This window comes from Ceratotherium simum, chromosome 26, assembly GCF_057802395.1.
Source record: "Ceratotherium simum simum isolate JZ-2026a chromosome 26, ASM5780239v1, whole genome shotgun sequence".
NCBI lineage: Eukaryota > Metazoa > Chordata > Mammalia > Perissodactyla > Rhinocerotidae > Ceratotherium > Ceratotherium simum.
This window is the reverse complement of record NC_141925.1, coordinates 40,208,172-40,230,013: the sequence shown is the minus strand read 5'-3', so window position 1 is coordinate 40,230,013 and position 21,842 is coordinate 40,208,172. Positions and strand designations below refer to the sequence as shown.

Genomic DNA, 21,842 nt, shown 5'->3' with positions numbered 1-21,842 from the left:
GTAAACAACTGATACAACATTCTGTACCCATCCAATCATTCTGTTTTTCACTTTTAGTATGGTATCCAATAAATTACATGAGATATTCAATACTTTATTATAAAATACGCCTTGTGTCAGATGATTTTGCCCAACTGTAGGCTAATGTAAGTGTTCTGAGCACATTTAAGGTAGGCTAGGCTAAGCTATTATGTCTGGTAGGTTAGGCATATTAAATGCATTTTTGACAACGATATTTTCAATTTATGATGAGTTTGTTGGAATGTAACCAGGCCAGGTGCAAAGACTCCCTCCCACATCCACCACCACAATCACACAAAACATGCGCTTTCTCTACTACTCTTCGTATTTGGATCCTTACATTCTCTGGTCTGTATTTGTAACTTTGTGTTTCTCAGCATGTGAGACCAGATTGCTCTGGGCTCTGGGAGGGGACTCCTTGTCATAGCAAACACCATGTCTTCCTAGAAAATAACCTGCCGTATCTCATACCTTTTTCCAATCCGCATCTATGTCTGTGCCTTTCTAAAGGTTCTCATTTTTCCAATGGTTTCTGTGGTTGAATTTCTTCTTCTGGCCAACTTAGCCCAATTAGAGAGGGAGCTCCCTAAGAGATGTTCTCACCCCCTTCTTCTATAATCCTTGTAGCATTGAGTAAAGGGATCACCCACCCCTGACTCTCTATTGGAAATCTGGGATGGAGACAGTGGAGGTGGAGTTGTGGAGAGAAGGAATAAGAAGAAAAAAGGGGACACTTACTCAGAATGCCAGGTTCTGGGAGGGAAGCAGGACTTGTGAGGGGTGAGGAAAGCTAGAGATGTGAGGGTTGGGTACAGGCCTGCACATATGTCTGTGGGTGTGTGTGTGGAAGGGAGGGAAGATGGTAATGGAGGGAATAAGCCTGAGATAAGGAGAGAGGTGAGCTAAACCAGAGACATAACTTCACCTTCACATGAGGTGCTCCTTTCAAATAAATATGGTCGTGACTCAGACACCAGGCTGATGAGTGACAGACAGCCTGATGGTGCAGCCAGGACAGGCCTCCTGGGTCCTACCTGGCAGAAGGGACTAGCTTTGGTGAATGGAAATCTCCTTCCCAGAAGAAAGTGAAGCAAACATAAACCACTGATAGATTTCTCTTTCTTTACCCACAGATCATCTATTTCAAGATCTCCTTGCCTGACAGCACCACCCTCGGCCCCCAAAACCCCGCCCTGCCTCTAAATCTGCCTCCAAGTCCACAGAATCTCCCTCCCTCTTGGCCTCTCTCCCCAGGAAATCGCCAACCTGACCCATCTTCTGTACTGGCCTCCAACCCCAGGAGATGAAGGGGACCTTTGGCCTCCACCAGCCCCCAGAACTCCACCTACCACCTATGGGGTCCTGCCCAGGCCAGCTATGCCCTGGGAGGCTACTTGGAGGTCATCCTTGTGGCCAGAGACCACCGGGGCAGGCCCAAGACCCATGGTGGGGATCTGTTTCGGGCACAGCTGCTGGGTCCTGACTTGAAGGCCGGGGTCCCTGGGGATGTCCAGGATCTGGAGAATGGCACATACCTATTGTCCTTCCCCTGCTCTGGGCTGGGCAGGCTCAGGTGCAAGTGCGGCTGATCCACTCCAGTGAGGCAGTTGGGGTTCTGCGAAGAATCTGGAGAGAGAAAAGGGCCACAGTTGATTTTAGAGGGTATTTCCGAGGACCCACGGGAGCTGAAGAGACTGTGATTTGCAATGTTGACCCCCAGTCAACTGGAGCAAAAGGGCCTACCTGCCAGTACAGAGATGTGGATTCGAGTGAGCTCTGGTTCTGTGCTCAACCGCCTACCCTGCCCTGCGACTCTTTGGTTGGGCACTCAAGTGGGAGTTACCTGAAAGTGACTACACCACATGATGAGGCCCTGCTGGCATGGTAAGAAACCCATAATCTAGGATGTCTGCCCCAACCCAAGCCACATCCTTCCTCCTAAATATTGTCCCTGTGACCCGATGCCCCTCCCTCAGTTTACATCACTCATTTATTTATACTCTCATTCAACATGTGCTTATTGAGCACCTATTATTTGACAGATATTTCTAAACAGACATATACTACAGTAAACGGGTCAGGCTATCCATTTAGGGAAGGTTACAATTTATCTGGCGTTTAAAGGAAAAATAGGAATTCTCCAGGGAAGATAAGAGATAAGGTATTCAAGATAGAGCAAATGACTTCAGGGCAAAAGTGGCTTGAGTGCTTCATTCACTTGTCTAAATTCCTGTCTTCACTTAGATTTTCATCTGAAAATTCTTTATTATTTTATTAGATCTTCAATTATTTAAGTAGATTTAAAAAATATTTTGTCCAGAATTTTTAGTCGTTCTCAACGTTACGAGTTGGTGTGAATACCTGGGTCTGCCGTATTACTAGGAAAATGGTGTCTCATTCTATTTCATTTGTTTCTGCTGGTATCTTTAACATTTGTTCCTTCTATTTCTTTTAGGATTTCATTCTTTTTTCTAGTTTTATGATCCAGAACAATTAATCCATCTATTTCAATCTTCCTTATGTGGAATAAAAATAGTTTTAAGACTATAAATTTCCGTCTGACTATAGCTTGAGCTGTGTTCTACAAATTTTTGTATATGAGAGCTTCGTTTTCATTCAGTTTTACGTGTTTTATAATTTCTACAGTGAGTTCCTCTTTAACTCATGAGTTATTCAGGAATTATTTTTAGTTTCTGAATATAGAGTAGGGAGTGCCTACCTTTGTATTGTTTTTTCTTAACATATTTGCATTATGACTAGAAATACGGTTTCTATGACATTGGTTCTTTCAAAGTTGTTGAGAATTTATTTGTGACACAGCAAATGCCTAATTTTTTGTTCATATTCTATGTTTCCTTGAAAATAATTCATATTTTCTATGTCTTCAGAATGGAATTCTGAACCTATTTGATTTAGCTTGTTATTTTTTAAATTCCAAACACGTATATCTTCACTAATAGTTTGTCTGCTTAATCTCTTAGTTTCAGACATAAATGTATTATACTGCATTTGTAGATTTGACAATTTCTCTTTGTAATTTCAGGCAGTTTTCACTTTATACATTTCAAGGCTATGTTGTTAAGTACATTCAACTTTATGATTGTTTTATATTATTGGTAAATTATTCCTTTTGCTTTCATGCTTTTTGTCTTAAGTTCTAATTTTTACAATATGAATATTGCTATAACAGCTTTCATTTACTTAGTATTTTCATCGTATACCTTTTTTTCATCTCTTTAGATTTCAAAATTTCTATGTGAAATAGTTTTAGGCAAGTCTCTTTACATGACATTGTAGCATTTGTTTAGGCATAGTTACATAAATCATGGAAGAGACTAGATCCATGAACATAACTAACTTTATCTAAACATAATAGGCATTCAAACCAATGGGAACATATTGGATTGTAAATAAACAGAAAAGAGTATAATTAGATCTGAACCTCACAGTATATACATAATCCAGAGGGATTAAAGACCTAAATGTGAGAAAGCAAACCTTAAAGAAGATAATAGCAGATAACACCTTTATGATTTTGGGTTAGTAAAATATTATTTTAGATATAACAAAGGCACAAATTGTAAAAGAAAATATTCATAAATTGGGCAATATATAAATCAAAAACTTGCCCATTACAAAAAGTCCAATAAACATAGTTTAAGTCAAGGTATAGACTGGAAGATGGTATCTGTGACACACATAATTGATACAGGATTAGTAATTACAATAGATGAAGAAATCTTATAAGGAATACTATTCAGCCATACAAAAGAATGAAATCTTGCCATTTGCCGACAACATGGATGGATCTTGAGGGCATTATATTAAGTGAAATAAGTCAGCCAGAAAAAGACAAGTACCATATCATCTCACTTACATGTGGAATTTAAGAAACAAAAACAAAACCAAGCTCATAGATAACAGAGAACAGATTGGTGGTTGCCAGAGGTGGGGAGTGGGGGGTGGGTGAAATGGGTGAAGGGGGTCAAAAGGTAGAAACTTCCAGTTATAAAATAAACAAGTCATGGGGATGTAATGTACAGCCTGGTGACAATTGTTAATAATACTGTATTGCGTATTTGAAAGTTGCTAAGAGAATAAATCTTAAATGTCCATCATTACAAGAAAAAAGGTTTTCTTAACTAAAAAACAAGAACTCTTACAAAACAATAAGAAAAATTATACAGCTCAAGAGAAAAGTGGGAAAAGACATAAACAAGAACCACAGAAGAAAAAATATAAAAATATATTCAACTTCATGAGTAATCAGGGAAATTTAAATTAAACCATATGATTATTTAATAATTTTTATATTCACTAAACTTTTAATCTGACAAAAGAAGTGTGATGAGGATGTGTAGAAATGGAATATCTCATATGCTACTGGTGGGAGTGTCAATTGGCATAACAACTTTGGAGAGTGATTTAACAATACCTAGTAACATTAAAGATGCATATAACCTACAATCCAAAGATTTGCTTTCTATTTACAAATTGTCAAGAAACTTTCTCACATGAGACCCAGGGACATGTACAAGAATGTTCATTGCAGCCATTGTCTGTAAAAGCAAAATATTAGAAACTGTCTAAGAGATAATCAATTGGAGATGGATAAATGAATTACAGTGTATTGAAACAATGGAATCATAAGAAGCTAAAATGAATGAAGAACAGCTATATCTTATAATTTTATAATTATAAATCTTGAAAACATGAGTAAAGTAACAGTACACACATATGATACCATTTATGTAAAGTTTCAAAACTTGCAAACAATACTATTTAATATTTTAGATACATACATGTATATCAAATGTATAAATGTGGATGAAAATCAGAAACACTTACGATAGTGACTGCATCCTTGCCGGAAGCAGAATGGAAATTTTTTTAATCAAAACAAAAAACTCAGACAATAGGATTGTGAACTGCTGAGTAGGCTATAATTAAACAAATAGCTGTTAAATAACTTATTATTTATTATGAATAAAGCTGCTGTGAACAATGAGGTATAAGACTTTTGCAGGCAAATATTTTCATTTCTCTTAGATAAACAACTATGTGTGTAATTTTTTTATTACTAGACTTTATTGTTTAGAACAGTTTTAGATTTACAAAGAAACTGAGTAGATCATACAGAGAGTTCCCATATCTGCTTTCACCCCCATTTCCCCTGTTATTAACATCTTACATTGGTGTGGTATATTTGCTATAATACATGAGCCAATATTGATACATTATTATTAACTAAAGTCCATAGTTTATTTAGTTCTCTGTCATTTTAACCTAATGTCCTTTTTCTGTTCCAGGATCTCATCCAGATACCACATTACATTTAGTTGTCATGTCTCCTAAGGCTCTTCCTGGCTGAGACGGTTTCTCATACTTTCCTTGTTTTTGATGACCTTGACAGGTTTGAGGAGTGTTAGTTAATTATATTGTAATATTCCTCTCTATTGGAACTTGTCTGACGTTTTTCTTATGATTAGATTGGATTATGCGTTTTTGGGAGGAAGATCACAGAGCTAAAGTTACATTGTCATCACATCGTTTCCAGGGTACATACTATCACCATGATTGACGAGTGTTGATGTTGACCTAGTCACCTGGCTGAGGCAGAGTTTGTCAGGTTCTCACTGCAAAGCCATTCTCCACACACCCTGCTCTCACACTGCGCTCTCTGGACATCACTCTGTCCAGCCCACACCTCAGGAGTAGGGGGTGATCATCCCCATTCTCTGAGTATTTATGTAACAAAAATGATTCTGCTCCGTGTTCCTTCCAGAATTTAGTGCCAGGAAGGCTTGGTCTCTGCTGGCATGCTTGTATATTCCCATTTGTCAGAGAAGAACTACGTGCTCCAGCTTGGGTGTTCCTTTATCACCTGGACTGTTAGTGAACTGAGAGCCAGTGAGTGGGTTGATAGTAGAAGGTCCTTCTCCCAGATACCTGATAAGATTTTCTCTTCCTCCCTTCATTTTTTCTAACTCTTTATTGTAATTGCCTCAAATCATAAATGTGCTAACTGTCTTGTAACTACCTCAAACCCTTTTTGGACTCAGGCAGAGTAGAAATTACAAGTCAACCATCATATGCCCATATTGGACTCAAGCTTTCACTAGTCGCCCTACCTGAATGCTCACTCTTGGTGTTTCTCTAGGAAAGTGACAGACAAGGTGCTCCCTCGGGGCATTTCTCCAATCCATATCAGAATGGCAGCCACAGGGAACAGCAGCCTGGGTGAGTGGGGCCTGCATATGCTGGGGGGTAGGGGGGTGATAGACTTAGAGGTCCTATTCCTTGACTGGGATTTAGCCCCAGCCCCCTGCCAGGGCAGTGTAGTATTGTGGTTAGTAACATGGGCTGTAAAGGGGGTTCAAATGCTATCTCTCCCCATCACTATTCTTGATCATGGGTAAATTGCTTAACAATTCAGTGCCTCAGTGTTCCCACTTGTAAATGGAGATGAGAATAGTACTTCATGGATTTTTGTAAAAGAGTAAATGAAATAATACATGTAAAGCACCTAGAAGAGTAGCCGGTATTTTGTAAGCTATAAATGTTAGCTCTGTTCTGCTTTTCCCTTTCCTGTAGCCCTGTCCCCACGGCCCGCATGCCGCCCTGGGCTCCCAGCCCCAAAGCCCTCTGGCTTCTACCACCAAGATGTATGGCACTCACTGTTCTGCTCCGCCCGCTCCTTCTCCACTGCTGACAGCATCCTGGGCTGCCTGGCTGGCCACGTCGTCCACATGATGGGAGACTCCACACTTCGGCAGTGGTGGGAGTATCTGCGTGACACCGTGCCCTGTGAGTGGCCCTGAGGGGAGAGGACAGGACACCTGGGGCCTCATGTAGGAAGAGGTGAACAGGGAGGGCTTTGAGAGACAAGACTCCTGTGTTTGTGGTGGAGAGGGTGGGCAGGATGCTGGGACTTTTCCAAGGGCAGTGAGCAAAGGAGTTAGAGCTAGGAGGATGTAATTATTACCAGCGAGCTGCCTTTCCAGTTTAGTTTACCAGAAGTTAAGTAGTGAGCTGAAATGACAGCATAAAAAAAAAAAAAAAAAAGAAAACCTTTTAAAGAATACAAATTCTGATAATTCAGAAAAAGACCCCCCATTTAGTTTCTAAATAAAACCCTCATTTCCTCTCTTAAGTAGAATTAACATGTGAAGGATAAAAAGTTCAAACTTTCGTCCACCAGTCCACCTCAATTTCTTTTTTTTTCTTTCTTTCTTTCTTTTCTTTCTTCCTTCCTTTCCTTCCCTTCTCTCCCCTTCCCTCCCCTCCCTTCCCTTCCCTTTTCTTCCCCTTCCTTTCTACCTCCCCCTTCCCCTTCCCTCCTTCCTTCCTTCTTTATTTTCTGCTTTGCTGCTGCGTCTCAACCAGTGCCTGGCAGAGCTGTGGTTCTCTTAGCACCAAAAACCCGAGTGACTTCTGCTGAATGCTTGTAGTTTCAGCCCTCCAAAATTAAATTAATCCAACCCCAAATCTTCCATGTGTACCATTTTTCTACATAGTCAAGATTAACGGAAAACAGGAAACCATCACAAGACTTGTGAGTTACCTCCCATTTAGAAAAGAAAACAATGCTTAACATTTATAGTAGTTATTTTAAATAAAAGTATGTCCTAAGCAGCCAGTTAGTACAGCCAGCCTAGTACAAAAATATTACAAGTCTCGATATCTGAGAAGGAGGAAGGTAGACCAGAAGAGCTAGCCAGAATGCCCGCCAGACTGGGCCGGCTGTTCGGTGATCATAATTTCTGTGAACTCAATTGTAAAGTTAGCAACTGGCTAGTTGTATCACTTGCTTACCATGTTTTTGAGGAAAATCCACCTAAACTTTTATTTCCCATCTCAGACAGGAATTTCAGATACACTCCTGTCTTCCTGTAAAGTTTAGAAATTTGCCATATTGTCACCCTCAGTCACTAGGCCTAATTTGAGGTTCCCTTTATTTTAAACAGTTTATTGAGGTGTGATTGACAAACCATAAACAGCACATATTTAAAGTGTACAATTTGAAAAGTTATAACATATATGTTCACCCAGAAAACAATTTCCACAAATAAAATAATTAACATAGCCACCATCCAGAAAAGTTTCCTCATGGCCCTTCCTAATCCCTCCCTTTCACCCCTCCCACTCCCTCACTCTCACCCTCCTTTCCCGGGCAACCACACATCTGCTTTCTGTCTCTTTAGCTTAGTTGGTATTTGCTAGAACTTTATATAAATGGAGCCATACGATGTGTACTCTTTTTTGTGTGTGGCTTCTTTCACTCAGCGTAATTATTTTGAGATTCATCCACATTTCTGTGTGTGGCAATAGTTCTTTCCTTATTTATTGCTGTGTAGTATTCCATTGTGTGGATATACCATCGTTTGAATATCCATTCATCGGTCAATGGACATTTGGGTTGCTTCTAATTTTTAGCTATTACAAATAAAGCTGCTATGGACATTTGTGTACAAGTCTTTGTATGGGTACATGCTTTCATTTCTCTTGAGTAAATATCTTAGAGTGGAATGGCTTGATCATGTGATAAGTATATGTTTAACTTTTTAAGAAACTTCCAAACTGTTCTCCAAACTCGTATCATTTTATGTCCCCGCCATCATGGATAGACCTTCTAGTTGCTCTGTATTCTTGCCCATATTTGGAAAGGTGATTCTTTTAAATTTTAACTAAACTAATATGTATGTAGTGTTCATAATGGCTCAATCAAGCATTTTTCATGATGGCTGCTTTAAAGATCCTTATTAGATGATTCCAACATCTGAATAATCTTGGTTTTGGCACCTGATGATTGTCTTTTCTCATTCAAGTCGTGATTGTCCTGGTTGTTGGTATGATGAATGATTTTCTATTGTTTACAGGACATTTTGAGTGTTAAGCTGTGAGACTCTGGATCTTATTTACCGTTGTTCTTTTCAGCAGGCAGTCACTCTGTTTAGGTGTAGCGTGCAGGTCCAGGTGGATGTATGTTCAACTTCCTTTCGGGCCCTGTTGATGCCACCACAGTGAAAATGGAGCAGCAACTCCCACAGCCTCATTGCCACTGGGTGACAGTGGAAGTTCAGCTCCACACTTTGCCCTACTGACACAGGGGCAGGGAGCATGGTGCCAACTAACATTTCTGTACTCCACTTTTTTCTGCTGTTTTGCTGCCAGGTAGGAGTGGAAGCTCAGATCCCTCCCGGAGTCAATTTTATTTTATTTTATGTATATGTTACTTTGAGTTCTTTCTATACTACAAAGAACCAATTAGGTATCTCAAATGGAGATATTCTTTAAAAACACTCAGTAGATGGAATACATAGAATGGATACCACTTCAGAGCAAATTAGTAAGCCAAAAAATTCTTTCAGAATTCAGGTCTTCTCCCTCAGCACTATAGTATTCTTTAGAATTTTCTTTACCTTGTTATAGTTAATAACTCTTTGTGTTAACTTTCCCTGTTCAAATTAATGTGTGATTTCTTTCTCCTGATTGGACCCTGACTGATACGCTAGTAATTCCTAATGAATCAATTTTTGACACTTCTCTTTTTTACAGTAATAAAAATAGCCCTGCAATTTCAGTGGTTTGATGCAATAAAAGTTTATTTTGAACTCACCCAAAATCCAGTCAGTGTTTGGGAGCAGCCTTCCACACTGCTGTTCTCGAAGCTGACACTCCGGAACCCAGGTCCCTTTCATCCTATGTCTCCACTGTCCCCTAGGGCCTCCCCAGAGGTCACTACTGGATCCTCTGCACCCATCCCACTGATAGGAAGAGAGAGAGAAAGAGAGAGAGAGAGAGTGGAGGGTTGTATGGGGTGTTTTATGTCCAGGCACGGAAGTGGTGTACATCTTCATTGCCCAAGTTCCAATCACCACAATCTAGTCATGGTCCAAACAAGGAATTTGGGAAACACAGTCTTTAGAAAAAGAAAATGGGGTGGTGAGCAACTAGCTAGCCTCCCATTGCCATCTTTCCAATGTATTTACGTTAATTTTAGACATATCAGTGAACTGTGTTTATATTCTTATAATTATGTAAGTATTTTTCTCTTCATAGTTAAAACTAATACAATGATTTAGGTTCTTGCGTAGTCTTTTGTTTTTCCTCGTCTTTTCCTCCCTCCTACCTTTCTTCCCGCCCTCCTTCCTTTCTTTCTCTCTTTTTTCTTTCTTTCTTGTTTTTCATCAATACATATTTATTGAGCACCTGTTATGTCCAGGAACTGTTCCAGGTTCTAGGAATATGGCAGTGAACCAAACAAAAAATCAAGATTCCTGTTATGTTGTGCATAAACTCCAGTGGAAAGACTCAGAAACAACTAACAAAATAAATATACATACAGTTCCAGATAGTGAAAAGTTCTGTGAAAAAAAATAGTATGAAAATGCAAGATAGTGAAGAGGAAGATAGATTAGATGGTCAGGGAAGGTGCTTCTAAGGAAGTTTCATTTGGGCTGAGTCCAGAATGATAAGGAGGCAGCTATGTGATGATCTTGGCAATAATCTCTGGCTCATTCAACTCTCTGCCTCTTTTACAACTATACCTGTTCACCTGAACACACCTGGAGAAAAACATTCAACCATGCTGACTGCTGTCACTTGAAATGCATGCCCACAAACCTCCAGGGGCCTTAATGCTTGCACAGAAGTCACAGTGGTTCTCAAAATGTGATCCCCAGATCAGCCTCATCAGCATCACCTGGGAGCTTGTTAGAACTGCAACTTCTCACACCCCACCCCAGACCTACTGAACCAGAAATTCTGGGGAGGAGCTCAGCCTGTGTTTCAACAAGCCCTCCAGTTGATTGTGATGTGTACTGAAGTTTGAGAGCCACTGCCCTGGTCCCACCGTACCACTCTCCTAGTTGACTACTTCACAGCTTCTCCTCTCTCCTGAAAGCTTCCTCAACCTCACACTCAGCTGATGACCTAACATTTTCTTGAACAAAATGAGCAATTGGAAATGAAATTCTACAGCCTCCTACCACATTTCCTCACCTATCAGCATCTGTATTAGTATTCTCTGTCTTCCCACCTGTTTTTGTAAATTAGCTCTCCATGCTCCTCTCTACAGCTGGTCTGTCCACTTCAGCTCCAGATCTCATCCCCTCTTCCCTGTTCAAGGACATCTCTCTACCAATCTCCCCTCTCCCTCCTAAATCATCTTCCCTCTCAACAACATTATTTCCATCACATTCCCATCAGCATATAAACATGTGACTTTTTACTTTGTTTTCATATTCTTAAGTATTTGAGTCAATTACAGACATCATGACATTCCACCCCCAAATATTTCAGCATAAATCTTTTAAAAACAGAATATTTTATATATATAACCAAAATAAGATTATCACACCTAACAAAATGAATAATAATCCTTAACTCTAATATCCAGTTGATAATCAAATTTCCTCTATTGTCCTTTAAAAGTCTATACAATTGTTTTTTCAAAGCCAAGATCCATTCCAAGACCTGGTTTTGTCCCTTGATTTCTTTAAGTTCAGGCTAGTCCTTTCTCTTCTTCACCCTTCTTTATGGAAAAGTCAGGACCACTTGTCCTCTCAAATATTTCATTCTCTGGATATTTCTGATTGCTTCCCCATGGTGACATTTAGTTTGTCCTCTATTTCTTGTATTTCCTATAGACTGGAATTTAGAGTTAAAGGCTTGATAGAGTCAACTTGAACGTTTGCATAAGTGATGTAAATTCTGTTTGCAGCACCTTGGGGGATGCATAGTATCTGATTATTTATCATCAGTGATCCCTCTACAGTACAGTTATGTTTTCCCGTTGGGACCAGAAAGGAATAGAGTGGTGTTATTTTGGCATTGTATGAATTCCAGAAATCTCCATTAACTATTCTCCTAATGATATTAACACAACTGACAATTATTGCCTGTATCAGTCATTTTATAAGTATTACAAACGGGTGATTTTCTGACTCGATTGTTCTTTCTACTCTATTAGCCGGCCTTCTTTTACAAAAATAATGCTTTCTCTAATTAACTGGAGCTAATAGCTTAGCTTGAAAGATAGCTTCTCTTGGGAAGGCAAGAAAAAATTAAACTATTTCCCTTTAATTACCAATTTACAAAGAAAAGAGCTTTGTAATGGGCTTTAAAATGGTCTTAAAATGGTGACAAATGACTGTCTTTTTTTGAGTATCATTATGGATACATGGATTTTTATAGATTTGGTGTGATCAAACCAAGCTTTTATTCTAAAATCATTATTTTCTCTAATTATTTTCTTTCATTATTTTCTCTAATATTCCAATTTTCACAGTCTCTGCCCAATCACAAGTTGGCTCCTGTGTCCTTTTTGATGTACCTCCAGCATTAGAAAGATTCTTTGATTTCTGACAGTTATCGCAGGCTCACTTTGTACTATTCTGCCTCAGACCTGAAATTTGTTGATTCTCCAGGAATTCATGGGAAATTAGAAATTAATATCTGAGCACTGTAAGTGCGCATTATTATGGGGTTAACATTTTTTCTAGGCCATTCAATAGACAGAGAAGATGTAGATAGATGATAGATAGATTAAAAATCATGAATTCATACTGATATTTCAAATTTATTTTAGAATTAGTTTTATTTTCTTATTTGAATTTAAATTTGTACCTCATTTCTCTTATACTGAAAATCTAACAATACAAACACAATTACTTGTTTGCTGTATCCTATCATATTAAAAAGTAATTTCAAAGCAACAATACCACTATTACAAGTAACAATAAAACCCCTGAATGAAGTTGAAAGATCCATTTATAGACGAACAAGATTGTGTCAAAAGAACTCAGAAGCCAACTTGAAGAGGCGTCCATTGGACAAAAAAAATAAAAGTACATATGACCATCAACGAAGACAAAAACTGCTGTGGATTGAAACACAACAGACATGTTTAAGTCCATGAATTTATAATGATAACGTTTTGGAGAATTTTAGCCAACCAACTTGTTATTTTAAAAACTGATAAGTAAAGGGAAAGAATCAAGTCTTTATCCTGTCTTCCCTATGTAACCAAGTAGTTGGTGAGGGGAAATTTCTCTCTATAAAAATATTCCAGGGGCCAGGCTGGTGGCCTAGTGGTTAAGTTGGGCACACTCTGCTTCAGTGGCCCAGGTTCGGTTCCTGGGTGCAGAACTACACCACTTGTCAACCACGCTGTGGTGGCAACCCACATAAAAAAATAGAGGAAGATTGGCACAGAAGTCAGCTCAGGGCCAATCTTCCTCAGCAAAAAAAAAAAAAAATTCCAGCTAATAAATAAAGAAGGAATGATAACATTAGAATAGCATCATTTTGGGGCTGGCCCGGTGGCGCAGCAGTTAAGTACGTGCACTCTGCTGCAGCGGCCCGGGGTTTGCAGGTTCGGATCCTGGCGCACCCCGACACACCACTTGTTAAGCCATGCTGTGGCGGCGTCCCATATAAAGTAGAGGAAGATGGGCCAGATGTTAGCCCAGGGCCAATCTTCCTCAAGAAAAAAAAAGGGGAGGATTGGCAGCGGATGTTAGCTCAGGGCTAGTCCTCTTCACACACACACACAAAAAAGAAAATAGCATCATTTTGTAACCCCTAGTGAATTAATGGAGTTAGTTATCATCAATAGCTGCTCATATCACAAAAAGTAGAGATATCCAGACAATATGTGGCTCTTAATGGAAGCACACAATCATTACCTGTGAAGCATTGCTTCGCAAAATGAAACATTGTCCCCCAAAGTGGAATCTGAATTTGATCAAACCTCTAGATCTAACTGCTAGATTATAGGAAATACAGAGGTTAGAGGAAAATGTTAAACACTATTGATGTTCTAAGCCAGACTATGGGAGACTACAGAACAAACAACCTGGTTTCCTTAACAAATAATTGCAATAGGAAAAAAAAAGAAGCAGGTGGAGGTGGGGGAGCTGATAGATTGAAACAGATTTAAGAGACACGGCCACCATATCACAGTGTGTGAAATTTGTGTCTGAGCAAACTGCAATATTCCTTTGTAATTCTTTTTGTCCTTAGAATGCAGCCCCCTCAGTAAGTACAAAGAACTGTGTTGTGAAGTCACTTGAAACAAATTCTTTCTCTGTGTGGTTGTTATCAATTTGATAAATATTTAGGTTTGTTTTTTTCATTTATGTTCCCAGTTTCAGGGATTGCACGTTTTTTTAGATTTAATTTTTGAATATGTATTGCATGTACATGAATCAAAAGTCAAAACTACAGAAAATTATGCAAAGAGGTTTCCATAATTGAGGTTTCCTCTCAAACTCCATTTCCCTTCCATCTATGGTAAGTATTTTGTTGATTTCTTATTTATCCATCAGATATTTCTTTTTACAAATATAAGAATTTGTGTGTATGTATGCATGTATATATATTAATGGGTGTACATGATTTTATTTAAATTTTTATTATAAAATATAACAAGACAGAGAAAACACATAAAACAGTTTGACAAATTGTCATAAAATGATTACCCATATAACTTCCATCCAAAACAAGAAAGAGAACAAGACCCTCACTCCAGAAGCCCCGCTGATACCATGTCTCTCCCAAGTTATAACTCCCTCTCCATCTCCCACTATTCTAGATGTGCTCATTATTCTTTTATAATATTTATGCCCTTGTTTATCTTTATAGTTTTGCCAACTTATTGGGCATTCCTAAACAATATATGTGAATTTTGCCAGATTTTCAACCTCATATAAATGAAAACATACACTATGAATTCCGTTGTGTCTGACTTCTTTTGCTCAATATTATGTATTTAAGATTCATCCATATTCTTTCATGTAATTGTAGTTCGTCCATTTTCACCGTTACATGGCATTTCACTGTCTGATTATATCACCCCGTATTTTTACGTTCTTCTGTTGATAAGCCTATCATGAAACATGCTACTATCGATATCCTTGTGTGTGTCACTCTTCACTCCCCATGAGCCTCCTTCACTCCCCTGCTTCCGCAGGGCGTCACCTGGCAGTGGTTTTACTGATCAGCTCGTAGGTGTGTCTTGAGACTTATGGATTCTGCCAATTTTTAAAAAGTGGTTTTACCTGCTGACTCTTCCGCCAGCAGTTGTTGTTCCACACTCTTGCCAGCATTTGATATGATCATTTTTAAACATTTCGCAAAAATTATGGGTGTGTAATAGTGCCTTGTGATTTTAATTGGAATTTCTCTGATCACTTATGAGATAACACTGTATCTTTTTAAGTTGTGGATATTTGGATATCTGATTGATCTGGCACCACTGATTGAGCAGCCAGTCCTTACCCATTGCTCTGCAGTGCATCCTCACCATGAATCAAGTGTGCATAGGTGGGTCTGTTTTGGGGCTCTTTATTCTGTTTAGTGAATCTGTTTGTCTATATCAGAACGAATACCACCCAGTCTTCATTACTATAGTTGTGTAATAATTTTGGATTTCTGGTGGACAAGACCTACATTTTTGTTCCTCTTTAAAAGGGCATTTGGCAATTTTTCGGCCTTCTGCACCTCCATGTGAATCTTTTTAATCAATTTGTGGAATTTCAAAAGAAATTCCTGTTGAGATTTTAATTGTGATTATATTGAATTTGTAGTTCAACTCGGTTTCAACTGAGATATAAACGTGATATAGCTTTCCAGTAATACTATTCTTGTTATTGATTTCTAATATAATTGCACTGTTGCCTGAGAACACATTTCACATAATTCAAATCCTTTGAGATTTAATGAGACTTGTTTTTGGCCCAGTATACAATCAATTTTGTGAATGTTCCACATGTGTATTCTACAATTGACAGCTTTATAAATAGGACTGGTTTTAAAATCATATTGTTCAAATCTTTTACATCATTACTAACCTCTTGTCTACTTATTTTACCAATTACTGAGGGATATGTATAAAAACCTCCTAGAATGACTGTGAATTTGACTGTTTTTTCTCTGTGTGTGTGTATTTTGAAATTTGCTTTATTTATTTATTTAATGCCATATTATTAGATGCATAGCTATTTAGAATTACTATACATTCATGGCAAATTGAATTTTTTATCATTATCAAGAAAACTTTCTTATTTCTAGAAATGATGTTTGCCTTAAAGTCTATACTAACTTTCTTTGGTTACCATTTGCATGGTTTATCGTTTTCTACTAGATTTGTTTGAATCAGGATTTTATTTGAAAAAATACTTTTATGTATACATAAGACCTAAGGCAATGTAATCTTATTCTGAAGAAGAGTTTTCATTCCTGCAAACATCTAAGAGCACTTACAGTCTAGGAACAAGGTTTGAAGTTTTGTGGGCCATCTAGGTAATGCCTGGGAGTACAGTACACACCAACATCCAGAGTAAAGTTCTTCAGTTTCTAGCCCAGTACAGGGAATGTTACATTAGGGTCTCTCCCTTGGTGGATTCTAAGTTCCAACCCCGTTGTGCCAGCCTATGAAGCCACCAAAAATACATCTCCACCTCTCAGTGAATTTGCATGGATTGGTAAATGATCCCAGGTCAATCTTTTAGGGTCTCAGGCCAAAAGCAGAAAATATTTCACTAAAGTCTTCCTCCTTGATTGCCAAAGGACTTTGACCCATGATCACTCCACCTCTTGAGAATGAATGGCAAAAGCAGAGCTTCATATCTCTGCTGTCTTGACTCACAAATAACCCCAGTTCAGAATCAGCCCTCATCCGTCTCTTTGTGCTGCAATCCTTTCCTTCTTCTCTCTTGATAATTTTTTAAAACGTTTTTTTATTCCTTTTTTTTGTTGTCTTCATCAGGGTAGTTGGGCCAAATCCCATAGTACACCATTAGCAAAAGGTAACCTATAGCATAGACCATTCTGCACCTTTTTTCCCCACTTAATATATTTGTGATATATCTCTTTATCAGTACATTTTTTATTGCTGTACAAGACTCATTTTATGAATGTCCCTCATTTCTGGGCACCTGGTCTTTTTCAAATTTTTTCTATTATAAACAATGCCACCATGAATAAACTCATACATGTGGTATTTGTTATTTTTTCAAGTGATCCTGTAGGGTAGACTCCTAGTAGTCGCATATATCAAATAGTAAATGTAAATTTGTTCGATATCGCCAAAATTCCCCATCTTACACTTCCAACAGCAATGAATAAGGGAACCTCTTTCCTCATAGCTTCAACAGGCTATGTTGTTTGAAGTTTGGATTTTTGTCTCAGTTGAAAAGATGAAAGATCCAACTCATTCAAATATAAACAATTTATTTAATTGCCTTTATATCACTACTTGTACTTGGTATCCTCTTATTTTTCTGGTCTTTCCTTCTCAGTCTCCTCCTCTACCCATCCTCTAAATAATGAAGTTCTTTGAGGTTATTCTTGGACTTTCTTCTTTTCTCCCTCATCGTGATCTTCCTAAGTGATCTTGCTTATTCCTATGGCTCTGATACCATGCATAATTACAATGAATTCCAAATTTATCTTTCTGACCCAGACATCTCTTCTGAACTCCAGCTGCCAACTTGATATCTCCATGTGGGTGCCTCTCAAGCATCCAAAAATTCAATATAGCACTAACTGCTGGATCACCTTCCTTCTTCCCCAGTCACTAAAACGTAATTCAGACTTCCTGAAACATAGTGAGTACCATTATCTCCCAACTGCTAAAACTGGAAATCGGGACTCATTGATATCTCCTATTCTTTGATGCTAGCATCCAACCAATTATCTAATCCTGTCTACTCTACATCAAAAATACACCTGTTTCAGTTATTTGGGATGAGTTCTGGAGATCTAATGTACAGCATGGTGACTATGGTTAATAATACCTATTGCATATTTGAAATTTGTAAAAGGGTAGATCTTAAGCGTTCTCATCATACACACAAAAAAGGTAATTATGTGAGGTGGTGGATATGTTAATTAGTTTAATTGTGGTTATCCTCTCACAATGTGTATGTATATCCAAATATCATGTCATACACCTTAAATATATACAATTTTATTTTTCAATTATATTTCAATAAAGGTGGAAAAATTTAGCTACTAAAAGAAAAATATATATATATATGTAAATCTGGAAACCACTCTCTTCCCTCTATCTCTACTTCTCTCCATCCTTGACCATTATCAAGCCTATTGTAAAGTCCTTTAAACTGGGCTTCCCATTTCACTTCTTAGTCCCCCTACCTCCACAGCAGGTTTTCAGAAAAGAGCAAGTATGAGCTTTTTTTTTTTTAAGTTTTATTTATTTATTTTTTCTTTTTTATTTTGTGAGTAAGATCAGCCCTGAGCTAACATACATGCTAATCCTCCTCTTTTTGCTGAGGAAGACCAGCTCTGAGCTAACATCTATTGCCAATCCTGCTCCTTTTGTCTCCCCAAAGCCCCAGTAGATAGTTGTATGTCATAGTTGCACATCCTTCTAGTTGCTGTGTGTGGGACGCGGCCTCAGCATGGCCAGAGAAGCGGTGCGTCGGTGCGCGCCTGGGATCTGAACCCAGGTCGCCAGCAGCGGAGCGCGTGCACTTAACCGCTAAGCCACGGGGCCGGCCCAAGCATGAGCTTTTTAAAATGTAAATTGGATTGTGTTACTCACCTTCAGTGGACTCTAATTTTCCTTGGGACAAAAGTGAAAATCATTAACATGCTCTACAAGAGACTACATGACCTGACCTTGCCTATATCTCTAACCCCACCTAATGCCATTCATTGTGCTCCAGGAGCACCAACCTTTCAGTTTCTCAACATTTCCAACCTCCCTTCTGCATCAGGAAATCTCTCTCACCCAAGAGACAGCAAGCTCTATGAGGGCAAAGACTTCCATTTCTTTTTCACCATTGTATACAAAAGTACCCAGAACAGTGCCAATTTGTACGTTTGGAATATTGTTAGATGAATGTAGCCAAGAGTTATTAACAGCATGAACTAAAAGTTGGATGCAAGAGTTGGACATAGGAAACCTTAAAAATGAATAATGAATAGGACTTGAATTATTTAACTTCAAATTAAGACACAGAGAGGTATCAGATATGACTAAAGGCTGACTGACGTGGGATGGTAAGGGGAAGTTCAGGACATAGAGAGAAAGATGCGTGCAGAGATGATAGATTCATTTATCAAGGCAATGTTCAAGGCAATGGTGGAAATTAGAGAGAAAATATGGAATAGGCAGTGGGAAGTGTAGAGTCAAAGCTCAGGAAGTCATCAGCTCTTAGACAAAAACTGGAGAGGTAGAAATGAAATTCCCAAAGGGTAGATGATAAAGAAAAGTGGATAATAGTGACAGAACTTTAGGGAACGCCTTCCTTCACAGAGTGCAAGGAAAATAGGAAGCCAACTATTGAGCAAAGAATGACCAGAAAGGTAGAAAAAATGGGATAATGTAGTGTTACAGAAAGCAAGAAAGGAAGGTTTTCAGAAGAGGTCACCCAGCATAGGGAAGCCAAATGCCTTAGAGAATTAAAAGCAAACTGAATAGGAGTTTTGATGGATAATAGTGAGATCCTTGGCAACCTTGAAAATTTAGCGGGGAAGCATTAGGGTTTAGGGACAGAGTGCTTATGTCCTGGGAAGTGGAGACTAGAATTTTTATTTGTACAAGACAATAGGTACACAGTCCTATGTCACCCCTAAGCCTCCTCTCTCGTCCTCCCCACAGCCCTGAAGCCAGTGAATCTACATGCTGTATATCAGGGAGGGCCCCTGATGGCCGTGGAGACCACTCAGGGCATCGTGCTGCACTGGCGGGCCCACAGCTGGCCCCTGCGCTCCCTCCGCATACCAGTGGCCTCCCTGCACTCTGTGGCCCGGGAGCTGAGAGGCCTGGCCGGGGGCCCCCACACCGTGGTGGTGCTGGGCCTGGGTGCCCACTTCACCACCTTCCCTCCGTCCATCTTTGTGCGACGACTGGCAGGGATCCGGGCAGCCGTGGCTGCACTGCTGGCCCGGGAACCCCGCACTCTTGTGGTTATCAAACTGGCCAACACCCGCTACAAGGCCGTGGATGGCAGTGACTGGTTTACCCTTCAGCTGAACCGGCTCCTCCGAGCTGCCTTTGCTGACCTCCGTGTGGCCTTTGTGGATGCCTGGGAGATGACCTCTAGTCTGGCCCTGCCCGACAACATCCACCCAGGACGGCTCATCGTCCGCAATGAGGTGGACTTCCTCCTCTCCTTCATCTGCCCCACCTGAGCACTTCTGCGGGTCCTGAGGCTATATGGACGGAGGCCATCAGAACTGTGAAGAGGACCACAGCAACGATGGGACCCCGAACTAACAATGATTCAGAGAAGAGTGGTTACCCCAAGACTTACTTCCTAGGGTTAATCACTGTTAACATTATGGTGACCATCCGTTCATACATCTGTCTATGCATCACACGTATACATGTGTAATTTCACATAAATGAGATAATATTTTACATACTTTCTTTTTATTCCCTTTTTTGGAAATTTTTATTGGTTTAATTGTAGATTATGCAGATGTAAGTAATAATACAGAGAGATCCCTTGTACCATTTACTCAATTTCTCCCAATGATAACATCTTGCAAAACTATAGTTCAATATTGCAACCAGGATATTAACATTGATACAATCCACCAATCTTATTGAGATTTCCCTAGTTTTATTGTACTCATTTGTATGTGCATGTATTTAGTTTTATGCAACTTTGTCCCATGTATAGCTTTGTGTCTAATTCTTTTGTTTTTTTGGTGAGGAAGATTGGTCCTGAGCTAACATCTGTGCCAATCTTCCTCTACTTTGTATACAGGACGCTGCCACAGCATAGCTTGATGAGCGGTGTGTAGGTCCATGCCCGGGATCCAAACCTGGAACCCCAGGCCGCCGAAGCAGAGCATGCGAACTTAATCACTATGCTACCAGGCCGGCCCCTGTGTCTAATTGTTTGGTATCTGTTTTGTAGCCTTGCAAAGGGAAGAAGACAAGGTCCTGGAGTTTATCCAAAGTAGCAAGTCTAGTAGGAGAGCCCTGGATAAACTGGGGTCTCAAAGGACTCTGTTTTCAGGCTAAGGGTAATACAGAGCTATAACTCCAGACCCAGGGAGCACAGTGAAAACTACTTTTGGGAAAATTGATATGTAGAAAGGGCAAGGGAAGTGTCCACTAATACTTTATACCCATAAGCCAGTCCTCATGACGCTACTTGGGTGGCTCAAAAATCTCTAGATCAAAGTTAAGTGGTTCTAGATTTGTGTTACCTCTAGACATCTTACAGAAGAAAATACATATGATTTCTGGAGAAACCTACATTTATCTCAGATCTCAAAGAATTTTCCACAGATAATACTACAAGATTATACTTGGATAATAATAATACAAGCATATACTTCCAAGATAATACTACAAGAGCTGCTCATATTTACAAATCATGAAACACACCAGAAACAAGACACCAAGAGTGAGAAACAGCAGAAAAAACAGTCAGCAGAATCAAGCCTACAAAAACTTAAGATATAGGAATAACCAGAAAAAAAAAAAAGTATGTTTAGTCACCTTAATAAAAGAAAAGAGGGCTTTAGAATGTGGATAAAAGCAAAGCAGAACTCCCAAAATGAAAAATGTAACAATTCATTGAAAACTAAGTGGACATTTAAAAAGCCTGGACATAGTTGGAGAAAGAATTAATGAACTGGAAGTAGGAACTGAAGAATTTATTCCATTTCAGCCCAGAAAGAAAAAAATACATGGAAAATATAAAATAGATGTTAGATGTGATTGAAGTTCCAGAAAAAGAAGAGGAGAAAGGGAATGAAGCAGAGGCTATATATGAAAAAATAATGTCTGAGAACATTCCAGAACTGACAAAAGACACCAATTCTCA

At 39.1% G+C, this 21,842-nt stretch overlaps 1 protein-coding gene across 2 annotated transcripts; it reads left to right on the top strand.

Moving 5' to 3' along the window:
- The first annotated feature begins 1,002 nt into the window (after positions 1 to 1,002).
- LOC147913669 (NXPE family member 3-like) lies at positions 1,003 to 20,190 on the top strand. Of its 2 annotated transcripts, XM_087449220.1 has the most exons (5): positions 1,164 to 1,226; positions 1,262 to 1,905; positions 6,182 to 6,261; positions 6,616 to 6,828; positions 19,658 to 20,190. In XM_087449220.1, the coding sequence occupies exons 3-5, from the start codon at positions 6,234 to 6,236 to the stop codon at positions 20,188 to 20,190; spliced, it is 774 nt and encodes a 257-aa protein (XP_087305346.1). In that variant the 5' UTR covers positions 1,164 to 1,226; positions 1,262 to 1,905; positions 6,182 to 6,233. The 2 variants fall into 2 exon arrangements, with proteins under 2 accessions (XP_087305345.1, XP_087305346.1); XM_087449219.1 differs by having other exon boundaries at positions 1,003 to 1,905.
- The last annotated feature ends 1,652 nt before the right edge of the window (positions 20,191 to 21,842 follow it).